Source organism: Cuculus canorus, chromosome 2, assembly GCF_017976375.1.
Source record: "Cuculus canorus isolate bCucCan1 chromosome 2, bCucCan1.pri, whole genome shotgun sequence".
Lineage (NCBI taxonomy): Eukaryota > Metazoa > Chordata > Aves > Cuculiformes > Cuculidae > Cuculus > Cuculus canorus.
The window spans coordinates 160185588-160205211 of record NC_071402.1 but is presented as its reverse complement, the minus strand read 5'-3'; the positions used below and the strand labels follow the sequence as shown (position 1 = coordinate 160205211).

Sequence of the window (19624 nt, the reverse complement as noted above, 5' to 3'; positions counted from 1 at the left end):
AATCGGTTGCGACGAAGGCGCGGGAGAAACGTAAGTGTCCCCACCAACGTGACGAGGTTCCACCATGTCTTCAGACACTCGGTCTCCACAGTAGGTATTCTCTGTTCCTCGGCATTTCTTGCTTGGAGATAAACCCAGTGATGCTCTTTTTATCTTCTTGGACTTCACAGCAACACGTTTGTCTTGGAATACTGCGGAGAAGTGTTGGACCACAAGGAATTCAAAGCTCGAGTGAAGGAATATGCCCGGAATAAGAACATCCATTACTATTTTATGGCGCTGAAGAACGATGAGGTGAGTTTTGGGGATCGCTGAGCTTGGCTTTGGGGGAGGTTGGTTGGACGTAGGGCTGCTTATGTAGAGCCCCAACTCCCTGAGACCCCACTAGCAACATCCTGAAGCTCTCAGAAGGGTTATCCGAAGGAAAGGAAGCTCTGGTTGGCTTTATGTCCCTCATACCTTACGTTGATTTGAACCCATCGCTCCATTTCAACCTCATTTAACAGCGCTCTTGGAGCTTAACTCAATCCCAGTGCCCCAAAGAGGACAAATGATGTGTTGAGATGAGGTTCAACCAAGCCAAGTGTTTTGAGGTCCCTTCCAACCCAACCCCATTCTATGATCCATGGATTCCACGTTTGTCGCTCTACTGCTTCCGCTTTCTTCTGCGCGTGGACGGAAGGAACGCGTTTCACTCTTGTTCGTTGGTTCTTTGCAGATAATCGATGCCACTCAGAAGGGAAACTGCTCTCGCTTTATGAACCACAGCTGTGAACCGAACTGCGAGACGCAGAAGGTAAAACCGCTCCCTCGAAGCCGCTCCTCTCGCTTTTATCGACTTCCATTCCGAGCAAAACCGGAGTCGGTTTGGTTTGCGTCGTAACTCTTTTGTCATCTTCTTTCTCTTTGCTTTAGTGGACCGTGAACGGGCAGCTCAGGGTTGGCTTTTTCACCACCAAACTGGTCCCGTCGGGCTCGGAGCTGACGTTCGATTACCAATTCCAGAGATATGGGTACGTTTTGCCTCTCGCTGTTCAACCTCTGAATATGAACCTCCTCGTTTAACGAAGCGGTTGTAAACGAAGGCTTCAATGTCTTCTTCATCAATGACCTGGATGAAGGCATTGAGTGGCCCCTCAGATGACACTAAGCTGGGTGGAAGCGTCGGATCTGCTGGAGGGTAGGGAGGCTCCAAAGGGGTCTGGACAGGATGGATCCATGGGTTGAGACCAACGGGATGAGGTTCAACAAGGCCAAATGTTGGGTCCTGCACTTGGGGCACAACCCTGTGCAGCTCCAGATGTGGGGAAGAGCGGCTGGAAAGCTGCCTGGAGGAAAAGGACCTGGAAGTGTTGGTTGACAGTGGCTGAACGTGAGCCGGCGGTGGCCCAGGTGGCCAAGAAGGCCACCAGCATCCTGGCTTGGATCAGCCCTGGGGTGGCCAAAGGATCAGGGAAGCGATTGTCCCCCTGGACTCGGCGCTGGTGAGGCCACACCTTGAATCCTGAGGTCAGTTTTGGGCTCTTCACTCCAAGAAAGACCTTGAGGAGCGGGAAAGACTTTCATGGCCAGAAAGACCTTTTGACGCAGAGAAGTTTCTTCTGCGTTGCATCTAAGTGGATGGTGAAGGAACCGGTTATGAGCTGGGGTGGTTGAATTGCTTTATTCCTTTTCCCCACCGACAGAAAGGAAGCTCAGAAGTGTTTCTGCGGCTCAGCCAACTGCCGTGGTTACCTGGGAGGAGAGAACAGGGTCAGCATCCGCGCCGCCGGAGGGAAGATGAAGAAGGAACGCTCCCGTAAGAAGGACTCGGTGAGTCCAAATCACCCTTTTTGTGTTTCTCTTGAAGAGTAACAGCAGCCAAGGGTTGAACCTGGGCTTGATCCTTTCTATCCGAGTCTTTTTCTGGGATCAACGAGTCCTAACAACTTCAAAGTCATGTCTTTTCCTGGTGGGGAGGCCCTGGCTCCAGAGATTTTGTGGTGCTCCATCCCTGGAGGTGTTGAAGGCCACGTTGGATGGGGCTTGGAGCAACCTGATCCAGTGGGAGGAATCCCTGCCCATGGCCGGGGGTTGGAACTAGGTGGGCTTTGAGGTCCCTTCCAACCCAAACCATCTCTGATTTTATGATGGAATTCAAGCCAGGCTTCTTTTCTCTATGGGCAAATTAAGGAGAGGCTTCTTCTGGCCCTCAAAACCACGGAACGGATCATCTTTGCCATCACGTTTGGTGGGATGAGCCTGACATGACCTGAGACTTCTTTTCCTTTGGCTCTTGTAGGTGGATGGGGAGCTGGAAGCGTTGCTGGAGAACGGAGAAGGTCTCTCTGATAAGAACCAAGTTCTCAGCTTATCGCGGCTCATGGTTCGCATCGAAACTTTGGAGCAGAAGCTCACTTGCCTCAAGCTCATCCAGGTGAGGAGGACTCAGCTGAAGGAGGAAGCCAAGTGACATCCTTGGGCTCTTCTTGGAGGAGAAGGGGGGGAGGTGGCAGAAAGATCTCACCCTGATCTGTCATCTCCACCCTTCACTCGTTCTGTATCCGGCGGAGTTTGGGTGGTGATGCCAAACGCTCCTTTCTAGAAGCAGATGGTACCTACAGGACTTGGGGTGGTATCTACAGGACTTGGGGTGGTACCTACAGGACGTGGGGTGGTACCTACAGGACGCGGAGTGTAGATGTGGAGTTTGGTGGCCTAAAATCACAGCTATCTTCAAGGTTATCCTATATTTTTTCTCTCTGAGTGCAGATGAGTCGCAACCACTTTGCTCTGCAACTCCTTATCTCATGAAGTTCTACCTCCGGTAGGAGTTGTCCATCGGGTGATGGTTGTAGTGGTTTTGCGTGAGTTAATCGCTCCAAACCGTGCGGTTAAAGCCACTTAAATCATCTTAGACGTGCGCTGATCTTGGCAGGTGCCAAGTTCTGGTTTCTCCAAGAGCTTTGACCACCACCATCAGCCCCGTTGAGCCGTTTGTTGTGTTAATCCGTGGAAGTCAAAACCTTTTAAGTCTCTGACCATTCCCATCGAGTCTTTCTAACTTTGCTTCATTCAGAACACCCACTCCCAGTCCTGCTTGAAGTCCTTCCTGGAATGTCACGGCTTGTCTCTCCTCTGGATTTGGATGACGGAATTGGGTGATGGAAGAGGAAGCACCGCGAACAACTTGAAGTTGCAGCTGGAGGTCAGTGATTCCCTCGGGTTTGAGGTTTTCCTCGTGGAATTGTTTTTGATGGACGTATCATCGAGGTGTTAAAGGCCACCTTGGAATTGTTTTTGATGGACGTATCATCGAGGTGTTAAAGGCCACCTTGGATGGGACTTGGAGCAACCTGATCCAGTGGGAGGTGTCCTTACCCATGGCAGAGGGTGGAACTGGATGGGCTTTGATTTAGGTGTGGTAGAACTCCATCCTAAAGGCTTTTTTCAACCTAACGATTCTATGATCGTTAAGGTCTCTTCCAACCCAAACCGTTCTATGATTCTGGAGTTATTTCTTGTTGAGAAAAGGAAATCATTCCATCTTGGAGGTGGCTTTAAATCCTGATGGCTTTAACGATCGTCTTTGTCGTTTAGATCATGAAGACCCTGGAGCTCCTGCCTATCCCGACCAAGAACATGCTGGAGGAGAGCAAAGTCCTTCCTGTTATTCAACGCTGGGCTCAGACCAAGACCGCTGTCCCGCAGCTCAGTGAAGGTGACGGTTACTCAAGTGAGAACACCTCGAGGGCTCACACGCCGCTCAACACGCCGGATCTTTCCACCAAACAGAGCACGGAAGGCGATACGGACACTCCCAAGAAGTTGGTCTTTCGAAGGCTGAAAATTATAAGCGAAAACAGCATGGACAGTGCCATCTCGGATACAACCAGCGAGCTGGAAGGAAAGGAGGGCAAAGAGGACCTGGACCAGCTGGAGAACGCCCCCATGGAGGTGTCAGAGGAGCAGCAGCAGCAGCAGCAGCAGGAGATCAAAGCTGGTGTTGAAGCGTCGGTGGAGAGCAGCAAAGCCCAAGCTGCGGAGTTGGAGGCTGAGCCGGAAGCGGAGGTGAAGGAGAGCAACAGTGCCAAACTGGAAGAGCCCATTCTGATGGAAACGCCTTCTCAAGATGAAGAGGAAGGCGTATCCGACGTCGAGAGCGAGAGAAGCCAAGAACAGACGGACAAAATCGTGGATGTGAGCGATCTGGCTACCAGGCTGCTTGACAGCTGGAAGGAGCTTAAGGTAAGAGAGACCTTCTTGAAGCTCCACCACCTCTGATCTCGTTGAGGGGAAATGCAGAGGTGTTGGTGGCTCCGGGGTGAAGTTCTTGTCTTGTTGGTAGATCTTTGATAACTGAGGTGACCTTCTCTATGTCAAAAAAGGCTTCTCCGGGTGCTTTGTGGAGGTCCTTTCCTTCCAAATCGCCTTGTACGTGAGGAGGACTATGGTGAGGATCTCAGGGCTGGAGAACCTCTGCCGTGAGGACAGGTTGAGAGAGTTGGGGTGGTTCAGCCTGGAGAAGAGAAGGCTCTGAGGAGACCTCAGAGCAGCTTCCAGGACTGAAAGGGGTTCCAGAAAAGCTGGAGAGGGACTTTTTCCAAGCGCCTGGAGTGATGGGATGAGAGGAAACGGCTTTAAATTGGAAGGAGAAGATTTAGATGGGACATTAGGGAGAAATTCTTCATGATGAGGGTGGGGAGGCCCTGGAAGAGGTTGCCCAGAGAAGTTGTGGCTTCTCCATCCCTGGTGGTGTTGAAGGCCACGTTGGATGGGGCTTGGAGCAACCTGATCCAGTGGGAGGTGTCCCTGCCCATGGCAGGGGATGGAACCAGTGGTTCTGGGCCTCTCACTACAAGAAGGATGTTGAGGTTGTGGAGCGCATCCAGAGAAGAAGCGGTGAAGGGGGTGGAGAACAGGTCTCTACAAGGATTGGCTGAGGAACTTGGGGTTGTTCAGCCTGGAGAAGGCTCTGAGGAGACCTTAGAGCAGCTTCCAGGACGGAAAGGCTCCAGGAAAGCTGGAGAGGGGCTCTGGATCAGGGACTGCAGGAATAAGATGAGGGGAATGGTTTGAAGCTGGAAGAGGGGAGATGGAGATGAGATCTTTGGAAGAAATGTTCTCCACTGAGGGTGGGGAGGCCCTGGAACAGGTTGCCCAGAGAAGTTGTGGCTTCTCCATCCCTGGAGGTGTTGAAGGCCACGTTGGATGGGGCTTGGAGCAACCTGATCCTATGGGAGGTGTCCCTGCCCATGGCAGGAGGTGGAACTGGATGATCTTTAAGGTCCTTTCCAACCCAAACCTTTCTATGATTCTAAGGCCTTCCTGGAGGAGATGACCTCTTTAGGAGAAGGGCTTGGTGTTTGCAAGCTGTCTTGTCTCCTCCAGAATCAGGTTCTCGTACAGCATAGGTGGCCAACTTGGCTGTTTGATCTTCATCTTTTGTTGATGGGACATAGGATGATGTTCCAGGAACTCATCACTCAATGCTTCAGGCATTTCTTGGGGTTCCTTTAGGTCTTTGCAAACCCTTCACCCATCTCCTGCTTCTGGAGGTCTACGTTCCTTATATTACGCTCAAGAAGAAGATGGGTGAGAGCCTTCAAGTTGCGTTTAGGCTTTAATAAGCCTAAAAGCATCGTTTGCAGAGGATTCAGCGAAGGAATCGAAGGTCCTGTTGGGCTTCTGGCGTGGTGTGGGTTTGGTGGAAGAGCTTGGGAAGGGTCTTCTGCCCTCCTCTTAGGCGATTCCCGTCCATTGGAAGGGGTCTCTAAGGAAATTGATGGGGTTTTGATGCATCGTGTAACGAAAGAGTTCGTTTACCCCTCGGATTTGATAATTAGTGGTGATTATAAGTTAAGGAAAATAATGGGCGTTACTGTAGAGATGGAGGAGACTCCAACAAGCTTTGAGTCCACCTTTTGACACCTCCATCCCTGGAGATGTTGAAGACCAGGTTGGATGAGGTTTTGAGCAACCTGATCCAGTGGGAGATGTCCCTGTCCACAGACAGGGGTGGAACTGGATGGGCTTTAAGGTTCCAACCCATTCTCTTAAGTTCCTCCTCGAGCAGATGACCTCTTAAAGAGAAGGACTTGGTGACTGCACGCTGCCTTCTGGCCTCCAGAATCAGGTTCTCAAGGAGCATCTTGGTTGCTCTATCTTCAGCTGTCAGCTTTTATTGGTGGGACATAGGAGGACGTTCTGGTAACTCATCACTCGCTGCTTGAGGCATCTCCTGGTTGCCGATATTCGGGATCGGTTAAAATTGAGCCAAGTCTTAGTCCTCCACTGCTTCAAAGATGGACTTTGGGTTACTCAGCTTCGTTTTTCTGGTTGCAACCAGACATCTTCACTTCCAGAACCGCGTGCTGATGTGTCTAAACTTCAATCAGCACAGACAAAAGCTTCACCAAACGAGGGACTCCTCCAAAACGTTGGTTAGAAACCAAACTTGACCTCACGGTGTCCTGTAATCGTCAAGGCTTACGTTTCCTTGGAGGATCAACCTTTGGGTTTCTAGAGGTCTTCACTGAAGATCAGGTTCTGATTATATTATCAGGTTCTTAATTAGCACCCTTGCTAATTAAGATGTGAATTAACATCTTCTCAGTGTGCTTATTAATTAACGTCTTGTTTCGAGGATGCTCGTTGCCTACTGCAGAACCGCTTTCTAGTTGTAGGGATGGAGGTCCACCTCACGAGCTCTGTGGTGGTCATAGCAAATCCAACACAAACCTGTGGGATCTGTGGATCTACAAAAACTCGTTTGTCCTCTTTCAAGTGTTCACGGGGAACCTGAGAGCCGGAGATTCAACCCTTGGAGGATCAACCTTTGGGTTTCTAGAGGTCTTCACTGAAGATCAGGTCTTGTTTTGAGGATGCTCGTTGCCTACTGCAGAACCGCTTTCTAGTTGTAGGGATGGAGGTCCACCTCACGAGCTCTGTGGTGGTCATAGCAAATCCAACGCAAAGCTGTGGGATCTGTGGCTCTACAAAAACTCGTTTGTCCTCTTCTTCGTGGGGAACCTGAGAGCCGGAGATTCAACCCTTGGAGGATCAACCTTTGGGTTTCTAGAGGTGTTCACTGAAGATGAGGTTCTGGAGTCACCCTTGCTAATTAAGATGTGAATTAATGTCTTCTCAGTGTGCTTATTAATTAACGTCTTGTTTCGAGGATGCTCATTGCCTACTGCAGAACTGCTTTCTAGTTGTAGGGATGGAGGTCCACCTCACGAGCTTTGTGGTGGTCATAGCAAATCCAACGCAAACCTGTGGGATCTGTGGCTCTACAAAAACTCGTTTCTCCTCTTTCAAGTGTTCGTGAGGAACCTGAGAGCCGGAGATTCAACCCTTGGAGGATCAACCTTTGGGTTTCTAGAGGTCTTCACTGAAGATCAGGTCTTGTTTCGAGGATGCTCGTTGCCTACTGCAGAACTGCTTTCTAGTTGTAGGGATGGAGGTCCACCTCACGAGCTCTGTGGTGGTCATAGCAAATCCAACGCAAACCTGTGGGATCTGTGGCTCTACAAAAACTCGTTTGTCCTCTTCTTCGTGGGGAACCTGAGAGCCGGAGCTTCTATTTGTCCTGGACTTTATGGTGGCACTAAGAGTTAACTGCTTCTGTCCAACGTTCACCTGTTAAGTGTGAAGGACTTGGAAGGTGTTCCTGCTGATGGCAGAGGGTTGGAACTAGATGGGCTTTGAGGTCTTTTCCAACCCAGCCCATTCCATGATTCCATGCTGGGTGGTGGCCAATGTCCAAAAGAAAAGACTAAGCTGGGAAGGCAAGTCTTTAGGTGGACAGGAGATGGATTGTCACCTCAAACTACCCAATGACAGGAGATCCAAGTGCCTTCTCCAGCGCATCCGAGCTTTTTAGAAGCTGGTTTTCTTTGGAGTGGTGGAACATCTGCCATCAGCAGCTTTGGATGGGGCGGTGAGAGGGTCTGAGACCTCCTCACTTTAACTATGTCCTCTCCAGTCTAATGCTGAAGGACCTCCTCGTAATTTCAACCGTTTCCATGCAGCTTCTCAGGGCAGGAAGGAGCTCCTCATGGGTCTCCTTTGCTCAACTCCATCTTCAACTCTGTACTGAATGAAGAAAGGAGAGGACATAGCGTCCATACGGTGAAGAAGATGGTTGGGAAGGTGGATGATGCGTGAGCAATGTGATGGGTGAAACGAGGACAGAGGTGGTTGACTCATTGATGCCGACGTTCTGGTGGTGCGTCCATTAGACGTCGCTCCGGGGAAAAATCCCAACTCCTGGCGTGGAAGGATTGAGTGAGGAACTTTCTTCTCTACTTCTACAAACAGGACTTGTAAGTCTTCTGCTTACGGTCCTCCTCCACTCCATCTCCTTAACCCACGTGGAGTGGTGGCCGCTTGTCACACGACCATCACAGCACGCAGACGCTCTTCCCAGTAGGGTAAATCTTCAGCCTGGGCTCACGCACAACGTTCCTCCTCTCCGAGGAGGTCGTGTGTGTCTTCTCCTGTGCTGAAAACTCACTCTTGAGTGGCAGAAGTTGCTTGGTGGACACCCAGCGTGGTGCTGGTGGTGGTTCTCTGTGGTTCTTGGAGGTATCTTAGCCCGTTCCAGCTGGAAGATTGCACTCAGGTAAGACTCTGTGGACTGATCCGTGGTGGAGAAGACACGCGGTGTGGTGGTGCTCTTAACCTCTTGGTATCTCAGGAGGGGCAACACCACCAAGAACCCGTTTCTCAACACCGTTTCGGTGGCTTAGGTTTCCGTAGCTAAGGCTGAGGGACAGGAGATCACGTCTGGCTTGGAGTGCAGCGTGAGCTTTGGTACCGTTGATGTTCAAGGTGGTTTGGATCTTGGGGTTTCCTCACCATTTACCCCAAAGCAGGACCCTGAGGTCCCTGCCATCATCTTGTGATGACCCTATGAATGTTCCACCACGTTGGTGTGGTTTGGGCACCACTCTACTGTAGGTGGCACTGAACTTTGGGCATCTTCCTCCACTTTAGGTGGGCAGATGATGCTCTGATCTTCTCAGGAGGGGTCAGGTAGGACTTGAAGCTGTGGTGATCCCCCAGAACTTGCCCTGAAGAGGTAGAGAAGATCTTGTTTGAACAAAAAAACCTTTCAGAAGAGCCAAATGTCTTTGTGTTTAGAAGGTTCTGACCTCGTAAGGATTTCACAGTGACTTGGAGTTGAAGGTTCAACTTGGACTTGGATTTCAACCTCAGCTTCAGCCAAGGTGGATTTACTCTCGAACGCCCATTCCTTGAGCTTAATTATCAGCCTGAACGGGGACAGCAGAACCAATGACCCAAACGAGCTGAGCTGCTGTCATCTCCTGAGATAGACTTCCCAAATCCCGTCTGGTCCATCTTGATAGGACAGCCCTGGGAAGCTGCTTTGCCTGTCCTGTTCCACCTTGGAGTTCCTGGTTCTTCTTCCAGTATGGACATCTCGTGCTTTAATTAGGAACCTCCTACAGGAGAGGAAGATCAGATTCGTGGACACCTGAGGAACCTGAACGTAGAGAAGTTCATGGGACCTGAGGAGATGCATCCAAGAGTCCTGAGGGAGTTGGAAGACGTGGTTACGAAGCCGCTCTCCGTGATAGCTGAAAAGTCATGGTGGTCAGGAGAAGACCATGGTGACTGGAGGAAGGGGGACGTTGTGCCCAGTTTTACAAAGGGTAGAAAAGATGACCCTGAGGACCACCAACCTGTCAACGTCACCTCCTGACCCCTCCTGAGAAGATCAGAGCATCATCTGCCCACCTAAAGTGGAAGAAGATGCCCAAAGTTCAGTCCCACCTACAGTAGAGTGGTGCCCAAACCACACCAACGTGGTGGAACATTCATAAGGTCATCACAAGATGATGACAGGGACCTCAGGGTCCTGCTTTGGGGTAAGTGGTGAGGAAACCCCAAGATCCAAACCACCTTGAACATCAACGGTACCAAAGCTCATGCTGCACTCCAAGCCAGATGTGATCTCCTGTCCCTCAGCCTTAGCTACGGAAACCTAAGCCACCGAAACGGTGTTGAGAAACGGGTTCTTGGTGGTGTTGCCCCTCCTGAGATACCAAGAGGTTAAGAGCACCATCACACCGCGTGTCTTCTCCACCATGGATCAGTCTACAGTCTTACCTGAGTCAGAGAAGATCATGGAACAGGTCCTCCTAGAAGCTCTACTAAAGCACCTGGAGGACACAGAGGTGATTAACGGCAGCCGACGCGGCTTCACCAGTCCTATCTGACCAACTTGGTGGCTTTCTATGGTGGGATAACCGCAGCAGTGGACACGGGTAAACCAACGGATGGGATCTATCTGGACTTCCATAAAGCCTTTGACACAGTCCCCCCACAACGTCTCCTTCTCTCTAAATTGGAGAGATGTGGATTCGATGGGTGGACGGTTTTGGTGGAGAAGAAATTGGTTGGATGGTCGTATTCAGAGAGTGGTGGTCAATGGCTCAAAGTCCAGATGGAGATCCGTGATGGTGTCCCTCAAGGGTTCATACTGGGACCAGAGCTGTTTCATGTCTTCATCGATGATATTGATTGAGGTGAGATTGAGGTGAGATTGAGGGCACCTTCATCAACTTTGGAGATTGAGGGCACCTTCATCAACTTTGGAGGTTGAGGGCACCTTCAGCAACTTTGGAGATTGAGGGCACCTTCAGCAACTTTGGAGATTGAGGGCACCTTCAGCAACTTTGGAGATTGAGGGCACCTTCAGCAACTTTGGAGATTGAGGGCACCTTCAGCAACTTTGGAGATTGAGGGCACCCTCAGCAACTTTGGAGATTGAGGGCACCTTCAGCAACTTTGGAGATTGAGGGCATCTTCAGCAACTTTGGAGATTGAGGGCACCTTCAGCAAGTTTGGAGGTTGAGGTCACCTTCAGCAACTTTGGAGATTGAGGGCACCTTCAGCAACTTTTTGCAGCCCTAAAATCATGGATTCTACAAAGCCGTCGGGATATTCTCTGGGTTTCCTTCGTGTCCGCACGTTCCGGTTGTAGATCAAAAGCACATTGTCACCAAGAGATCTCTTTGAGATGTTCCCAGAGGAGCTGCAAAGATCTCTTAAGGAGAAACTTATTGATGTAAAAAAAAAAGTTGGATTTCAACAATTAAAAGTCTTTCCGGACACTGCCGGAAGGGTTTAGGTGAGAAGAAGACGGCGTGGAAGGATGGGCAGAAGAAAATGAGATGTTACGAGTAGAGCAAAGCAGCCATGCTCTTGTGTTTGTCCTCCTCCTCTTTCCACCGACTCGAGGGACATCGTGGGGTCCATACTGGGTCCGGAGTGGTTTAATATCTTCATTAATGACACACACGGCAAAACTGAGGGCGCCCTCAGCAAGTTTGGAGATGACACCAAGCTGAGTGGGGGCAGTGTCACGCCAGAAGGATGGGACGGCATCCAGAGGGACCTGGGCAGGCTGGAGAAGTGGGGCTGGAGAACCTCAGGAGGGTCAACCAGGCCAAGAGAAAGGTCCTATCTATGGGGTTGGGGTAATCTGTGGGTTCAGTAGAGGATGGGGGATGATGGGATGGAGAGCAGCGCTGAGGAGAAGGACTTGGGGTGGTGGGGAGGAGAAGCTCAACAGGAGCCACAACGTGCGCTCCCAGCCCAGAAACCACCCGTGTCCTGGGCTGCACCCAGAGCAGTGTGGCCAGCAGGGACGGAGGGGATTCTGACCCTCTGCTCCTCTCCTGGAGACCTCATCTGGAGGATCATGTCCAGTTCTGGAATCCTCACCAGAAGAAGGAGATGGAGCTGTTGGAACGGGTCCAGAGGAGGCTCCAAGGATGATGCGAGGGCTGGAGCACCTCCCGTCCGAGGACAGGCTGAGAGAGTTGGGGTTGTTCAGCCTGGAGAAGAGAAGGCTCTGAGGAGACCTTAGAGTGACCTTCCAGAACCTGAAGGGGCTCCAAGAAAGCTGCGGAGGGGCTGTTCCCAAAGGCGTGGAGTGATGGGATGAGGGACAATGGGGACAAACTGGAGAGGGGTGGAGTTAGACTGGACTAGAATAGACTTGGCCACCATCTGGTCTTCATGGAGCAACTTTGACGTGTTCCTCTGTTGGCTGCTGGGTCAAAGACTCCATCTGCTTCCATCTTCACCGGAGGTGGTGGTTCTGCAGATCCAGAGATGCTCTCCAGTGAGATGTTGCTGTTCTCTCCAGTGGTGGTGAGGCCACACCTCAAATCCTGAGGTCAGTGTTGGGCTTCTCACTTCAAGAAGGACATTGAGGGGCTGGAGAACATCTGGAGAAGGGAACGGAGGTGTGGAAAGGGCTGGAGAACAAGGGTTGTGAGGAGAAGCTGAGGGCCCTGGGAGTGTTTAGTTGGAGAAGAGGACGCTGAGGGGAGACCTCATGACTCTCTGGAGCTCCTGGAGAGGAGGTTGTGGTGAGGTGGGTGTTGGGCTCTTCTCCCAAGGAACAAGAGATGGGATGAGAGGAGATGGCCTCAAGTTGCACCAGGGGAGGTTCAGGTTGGACATCAGGGAAAATTTCTTCACCAAAGGGTGCGGTGCAGCCCTGGCAGAGGCCGTCCAGGGCGGTGGGTCTTTGTCAGGACGTTGTTTGGAACCGTTTCTTCTCACAGCCCAAAGCCACTCCTGGTGCCTGGTGGCCATGGAGCTCTCTGGGCTATAGAGTCATAGAATGGAATCAGAACAGTTTGGGTTGGAAGGGACCTTAAAGCCCATCCAGTTCCACCCTCTGCCATGGGCAGGGACACCTCCCACTGGAGCAGGGGGATCCAATCCCCATCCAACGTGGCCTTCAACACCTCCAGGGATGGGATCAGAGGGTTCTGGTTGAGGGCAAGTTGGGATCATGGAACCATGGAATGTTTTGGGTTGGAAGAGACCTCAAAAGCCATCCAATTCCACCCCCTGCTATGAAGGGGACACCTCCCATAGGATCAGGTTGCTCCAAACCCCATCCAACGTGGCCTTCAGCACCTCCAGGGATGGGATCGGGGGGTTCTGGTTGACCGCAAGTTGGGATCATGGAAGCATGGAATGGTTTGGGTTGGAAGGGACCTCAAAGCCCATCCAATTCCACCCTCTGCCATGGGCAGGGACACCTCCCACTGGAGCAGGTTGCTCCAAGCTCCATCCAACATCTCCAGGGATGGGATCTGGGGTTCTGGTTGAGGGCAAGTTGGAATCATGGAACCATGAAATGGTTTGGGTTGGAAGGGACCTCAAAAGCCATCCAATTCCACCCCCTGCTATGAAGGGGACACCTCCCATTGGATCAGGTTGCTCCAAACCCCATCCAACGTGGCCTTCAACACCTCCAGGGATGGAGCAGCCACCACTTCTCTGATCCGAGGAGATACATAGAAAGCACCACAATATATGCCTAAAACCCACACTTTGGGGTTTTTTTTGGGGGGATTCTTCCTAAATTATGATTGAATTGCTTCGTTATCGTCGCCGTGGTGTGATCCTCACTGTCCCATTGTCCTTGGGAGTGTCTACTGCCATCCTCACTCTTCTTGGGGCTTCTTTTGCAGGAGGTCTACCGCATCCCGAAGAAGAGTCAATCGGAGAAGGAGAGCAGCGGTACGTACACGCGTTGTCCCATGTATTGCTTTGCTTCTAAGACTCCAAACTGGCCAACGGCATCTTTGCTTGGATCAGCCCTGGGGTGGCCACGGGAGCAGGGAAGGGATGGTCCACATGGACTTGGTGAGGCCACACTTGGAATCCTGGGGTCAGTTTTGGGTCCTTCACTCCAAGAAAGACCTTGAGGAGCTGGAGAACGTCCAGAGAAGGGAATGGAGGTGGGGAAGGGGCTGGAGAACAAGGGTTGTGAGGAGCAGCTGAGGGACCTGGGGGTGTTTATCCTGGAGAAGATGAGGCTGAGAGGTGACCTCCAGGCGTGGGGAAGAGCGGCTGGAAAGCTGCCTGGAGGAGAAGGACCTGGAGGTGGTGGTCAACAGTGGCTGACCATGAGCCAGCAGTGGCCCAGGTGGCCAAGAAGGCCTCTAGCATCCTGGCTTGGATCAGCCCTGGGTGGCCACAGGAGCAGGGAGGGGATTGTCCCCATGGACTCGGTGCTGGTGAGGCCACATCTCAAATCCTGGGGTCAGTTTTGGCCCCTCACTCCAAGAAAGACCTTGAGGGGCTGGAGAACATCTGGAGAAGGGAACGGAGGTGGGGAAGGGGCTGGAGAACAGGGGTATGAGAAGCAACTGAGGGCCCTGGGAGTGTTTATCCTGGAGAAGAGGAGGCTGAGGGGAGACCTCATGGCTCTCTGCAGCTCCTGGAAAGGAGGTTGTGGTGAAGTGGGTGTTGGGCTCTTCTCCCAAGAGATGGGATGAGAGGCAATGGCCTCAAGTTGCTCCAGGACGGATTCAGGTTGGACATCAGGGAACATTTCTTCATGGAAAGGGTCCTCAGGCCGTGGCAGAGGTTGCCCAGGAAGGTGGTGGAGCCCTCATCCCTGGAGGTGTTTCAAAGCCGGGTAGATGAGGTGCTCAGGGATCTGTTTTAGTGGTGGACAGGGATGGTTGGACTCGATGATCTCAAAGGTCTTTTCCAACCAAGCGATTCTATGAAACCTCTTCGTTCTTCCAGTTTGGGATATCTTGAGATGTTCTACCTCCATAACGTGGTGTTCCTGCTCATGGAAAACACCTCCTCTAAACAGGGAGTGATGGGAAACGTAGCCCTGAGGTTGATGTGGGACAACCCATCGCTTCTTCGGATGGAGTCTCCGTTGTTACTGCAGCTACAGGAGGAAGGAGCTAAAAATCTACTCAATTATGATCCTTTTCTCCCTTTTCCGTGGTTTCCCGAGCAGCCGAACGTGGGAGAGAGACAACCGGCCTCAAGGACCAGACTCCAACTCCAAAGAACCCCATCTTGAGCGCTGAGAAGCAGATCCAAAGTAAGGAGAAGAAGAGGCGGAGAGACTCGTTGTCCCCTCCATCCTCGGCGTACGAGCGAGGAACAAAGAGACCGGAGGACAGGTAAGAAGTTGTCTGGAAGGGTGTGAGGTGGGCCGGGAATGTTGGAAACTGTGATTGTCCTGGGTGAAAATGCTTGGAAAAATGGTTCTGGAGATCCTGGAGAACATCCAGAGATGGAGAAGGAGATTTTTTTCTCCTGGAGGAGTCCTGTGTGAGCAGTGAGATGCAATCTCTGGTCAGAGTTGAGTGGTTTCTTGGTCTAAGGTGGACTCTTCTCTTGGATAACCTTCATTTTTAGGTGGTTTCACCTTTGCCTTCAGGGCTCTTTGGGGAATTAGATGGAGGACAAGAGAAGCTGTGGCCTCAAGTTGTCCCACGGGGACATTCCGATTAGACAGCAGAAGGATTTCTCCACCAAAAAGGTTCTGAGGCTGTGGCAGAGGAAGGTGGTGGAGTCCTCAACGCCGGAGATGTTTCAAAGCCGGACAGATGAGGAGCTCGTGGATCTGGTTTAGTAGTGGACAGGGACATCTGGATTTGATGATCTCCAAGGTCTTTTCCTTGGAGGATTCTATGATTCTATAGTGTAGAAACGGAGCTGAGGAACGGTGGCGTTGGGAGATGAGAAGGAAGGTGGAAGAAGTTTCTTCCTGGATTATTATATAGAATTATGGAGTCACGGTGGTGGCAGCGTCTTCTGGGGATCGTCTCCCCGCTCTGATTGTCCTCCTTCGCCTTTGTCATATGAAGGATTTAATACAATATCATAGAATCAGAGAATCGTGGGATGGGTTGGGTTGGAAGGGACCTCAAAGCCCATCCAGTTCCACCTCCTGCCATGGGCAGGGACACCTCCCACTGGATCAGGGGCTCCAAGCCCCATCCAATGTGGCCTTCAACACCTCCAGGGATGGAGCAGCCACCACTTCTCTGGGCAACCAGGACCAGGGCCTCCCCACCCTCATCAGGAAGAGTTTCTTTCTAATGTCTCATCTAAATCTTCCGCCTTCCAATTTAAAGCCGTTCCTCCTCATCCCATTACTCAAGGAACTTGGAAGAAGTCCCTCCTCAGCTTTCCTGGAGGCCCTTTCCGTACTGGAAGCTGCTCTAAGGTCTCCTTGGAAGCTTCTCCAGGCTGACCAACCCCAACTCTCTCAGCCTGTCCTCAGAGCAGAAGTTCTCCAGCCCTTGGATCATCTTTGTGGCCTCCTCTGGACCCATTCCAACAGCTCCATCTCCTTCTTCTGGTGAGGATTCCAGAACTGGACACAAGTCTCCAGGTGGGGTCTCCCAGAGAGGAGCAGAGGGTCAGAATCCCCTCCGTCCCTGCTGGCCACGCTGCTCTGGATGCAGCCCAGGACACGGGTGGTTTCTGGGCTGGGAGCGCACGTTGTGGCTCCCGTCGAGCTTCTCCTCCCCACCACCCCAAGTCCTTCTCCTCAGCGCTGCTCTCCATCCCATCATCCCCCATCCTCTACTGAACCCACAGATTACCCCAACCCCATGGATAGGACCTTTCTCTTGGCCTGGTTGACCCTCCTGAGGTTCTCCAGCCCCACTTCTCCAGCCTGCCCAGGTCCCTCTGGATGCCGTCCCATCCTTCTGGTGTGACACTGCCCCCACTCAGCTTGGTGTCATCTCCAAACTTGCTGAGGGCGCCCTCAGTTTTGCCGTGTGTGTCATTAATGAAGATATTAAACCACTCCGGTCCCAGTATGGACCCCACGATGTCCCTCGAGTCGGTGGAAAGAGGAGGAGGACAAACACAAGAGCATGGCTGCTTTGCTCTACTCTTAACATCTCATTTTCTTCTGCCCCTCCTTCCACGCCGTCTTCTTCTCATCTAAACCCTTCCGGCAGTGTCCGGAAAGACTTTTAATTGTTGAAATCCAACTTTTTTTTTTTTTGCATCAATAAGTTTCTCCTTAAGAGATCTTTGCAGCTCCTCTGGGAACATCTCAAAGAGATCTCTTGGTGACAACGTGCTTTTGATCTACAACCGGAACGTGCGGACACGAAGGAAACCCAGAGAATATCCCGACGGCTTTGTAGAATCCATGATTTTAGGGCTGCAAAAAGTTGCTGAAGATGCCCTCAATCTCCAAAGTTGCTGAAGATGCCCTCAATCTCCAAAGTTGCTGAAGGTGCCCTCAATCTCCAAAGTTGCTGAAGGTGCCCTCAATCTCCAAAGTTGCTGAAGATGCCCTCAATCTCCAAAGTTGCTGAAGGTGCCCTCAATCTCCAAAGTTGCTGAAGGTGCCCTCAATCTCCAAAGTTGCTGAAGGTGCCCTCAATCTCCAAAGTTGCTGAAGGTGCCCTCAATCTCCAAAGTTGCTGAAGGTGCCCTCAATCTCCAAAGTTGCTGAAGGTGCCCTCAAACTCCAAAGTTGCTGAAGATGCCCTCAATCTCCAAAGTTGCTGAAGATGCCCTCAATCTCCAAAGTTGCTGAAGATGCCCTCAATCTCCAAAGTTGCTGAAGATGCCCTCAATCTCTAAAATTGCTGAAGGTGCCCTCAATCTCCAAAGTTGCTGAAGGTGCCCTCAATCTCAAAGTTTCTCCTTAAGAGATCTTTGCAGCTCCTCTGGGAACATCTCAAAGAGATCTCTTGGTGACAATGTGCTTTTGATCTACAACCGGAACGTGCGGACACGAAGGAAACCCAGAGAATATCCCGACGGCTTCGTAGAATCCATGATTTTAGGGCTGCAAAAAGTTGCTGAAGATGCCCTCAATCTCCAAAGTTGCTGAAGGTGACCTCAATCTCCAAAGTTGCTGAAGATGCCCTCAATCTCCAAAGTTGCTGAAGATGCCCTCAATCTCCAAAGTTGCTGAAGATGCCCTCAATCTCCAAAGTTGCTGAAGGTGCCCTCAATCTCCAAAGTTGCTGAAGGTGCCCTCAATCTCCAAAGTTGCTGAAGGTGACCTCAATCTCCAAAGTTGCTGAAGATGCCCTCAATCTCCAAAGTTGCTGAAGGTGCCCTCAATCTCCAAAGTTGCTGAAGGTGCCCTCAATCTCCAAAGTTGCTGAAGATGCCCTCAATCTCCAAAGTTGCTGAAGGTGCCCTCAATCTCAAAGTTTCTCCTTAAGAGATCTTTGCAGCTCCTCTGGGAACATCTCAAAGAGATCTCTTGGTGACAACGTGCTTTTGATCTACAACCGGAACGTGCGGACACGAAGGAAACCCAGAGAATATCCCGACGGCTTCGTAGAATCCATGATTTTAGGGCTGCCAAAACATTTCCGCTTCTAATCCCTCTTTTACCACACTCGTAACTTCTTAAAATATCCCCCGTTTGATCTGGAAATTTTCCGTGGTTGAGGTCTGATCAAAGTCCTGAGGCTTTTTGTTCTCCTTGAAGTCCTCGGAAAACTCCTTCCAGCTGCGTCCCGGCTTGAAAATGAGGATTTGTTTAAAAAAACTGAGGAATTCCATGACTTTATCCACTCTTTATTGGGTTGGAAGTGGAATCTGTGGTCCAGGAAATACCAGAAGTCCAAAGAGGAACGTGTTGGGTTGGAATTCTCTTCTTCTTCTGCTTGTCTGCGTCTACAGCTCCACTGACGTGGTGGAGACCTTAGAGAAGAAATACCACAGGGTGGTTTCCTCGTCGTGGAATGGTTTTGGTTGGAAAAGACCTTTAAGATCTTTGAGTTCAACCATCGATTCAGCCCTGCGAAGGTTCTCACCAGACCACGGCCCCACATGTGACATCTACTTGTCTTCTAAACCACTCCAAGGATGGCGACTCCACCACCTCCCTGGGCAACCTCTTGCCAGAGCTTGAGAACTCTTCCAGTTCCTCCTGATGTCCAACCTAAATATCTCCTGGGGTATCGCTAAGCTTCCTGGGATCAATTTTGGGTTCCTCACTCCAAGAAAGACCTTGAAGGGCTGGAGAACATCCGGAGAAGGGAACGGAGGTGGGGAAGGGGCTGGAGAACAAGGGTTGTGAGGAGCACCTGAGGGTCCTGGAGGTGTTTATCCTGGAGAAGATGAGGCTGAGGGGAGACCTCATGGCTCTGTGGAGCTCCTGGAAAGGAAGTTGTGGTGAGGTGGGTGTTGGGGTCTTCTCCCAAGGGATAAGATGAGACGGAATGGCCTCAAGTTGCACCAGGGGAGGTTCATATGGGACATCAGGAAGAACTTCTTCCATGAAAGGGTCCTCGGGCCGTGGCAGAGGCTGCTCAGGGAGGTGGTGGAGTCCCCATCCCTGGAGATGTTTAAAAGATGAGGGGATGAGGTGACCAGAGATACAATTTAGTAGTGGACACCTATGTTTGGACTTGAGGATCTCAAAGGTCTTTTCCAACCAAGCGATTCTATGAGTCTACGCTGTGGTGTGAGCTGCGTCCGCTGTTTGGAGACTCTCTTCCAAACCCCTTCTTCGTTGGTTCTACTTTGCGAAGGTGGGAGAGGTTCCTCAAGGTGGGTCTCCAGCCTCCTCGAGGGGCGCTCTGCTTCTTCTGCCTTCTCTTCAGGTTCTCAGGTGGCCCTGGAGATGTTCTCTCCCCTCTCTGGGTGTCGCGGTGGTGCGTGGCAGCTCCTCCGGATATATTTCCGCTCAGACTTCATAGAATCCTGAAATGATTTGGGTTGGAAGAGACCTCAAAGGTCATCCAGTTCCACCCCCTGCCTTGAGCAGGGACGCCTCCCACTGGATCAGGGGGATCCAAACCTCATCCAACGTGGCCTTCAACCCCTCCAGGGATGG

The 19624-nt window shown here is 51.4% G+C and overlaps 1 protein-coding gene across 1 annotated transcript in view; it reads left to right on the top strand.

The window, feature by feature from the left end:
* The window catches only part of SETD2 (SET domain containing 2, histone lysine methyltransferase), a 71802-nt gene that overhangs the window by 29740 nt on the left and 22438 nt on the right, over nt 1-19624 (top strand). The window contains exons 6-14 of the mRNA XM_054059204.1: nt 171-294; nt 719-796; nt 916-1013; nt 1686-1812; nt 2282-2416; nt 3059-3187; nt 3580-4227; nt 13509-13557; nt 14801-14969. Of these exons, the coding sequence (XP_053915179.1) occupies nt 171-294; nt 719-796; nt 916-1013; nt 1686-1812; nt 2282-2416; nt 3059-3187; nt 3580-4227; nt 13509-13557; nt 14801-14969 (1557 nt within the window). The remainder of the gene's footprint in view (nt 1-170; nt 295-718; nt 797-915; nt 1014-1685; nt 1813-2281; nt 2417-3058; nt 3188-3579; nt 4228-13508; nt 13558-14800; nt 14970-19624) is intronic.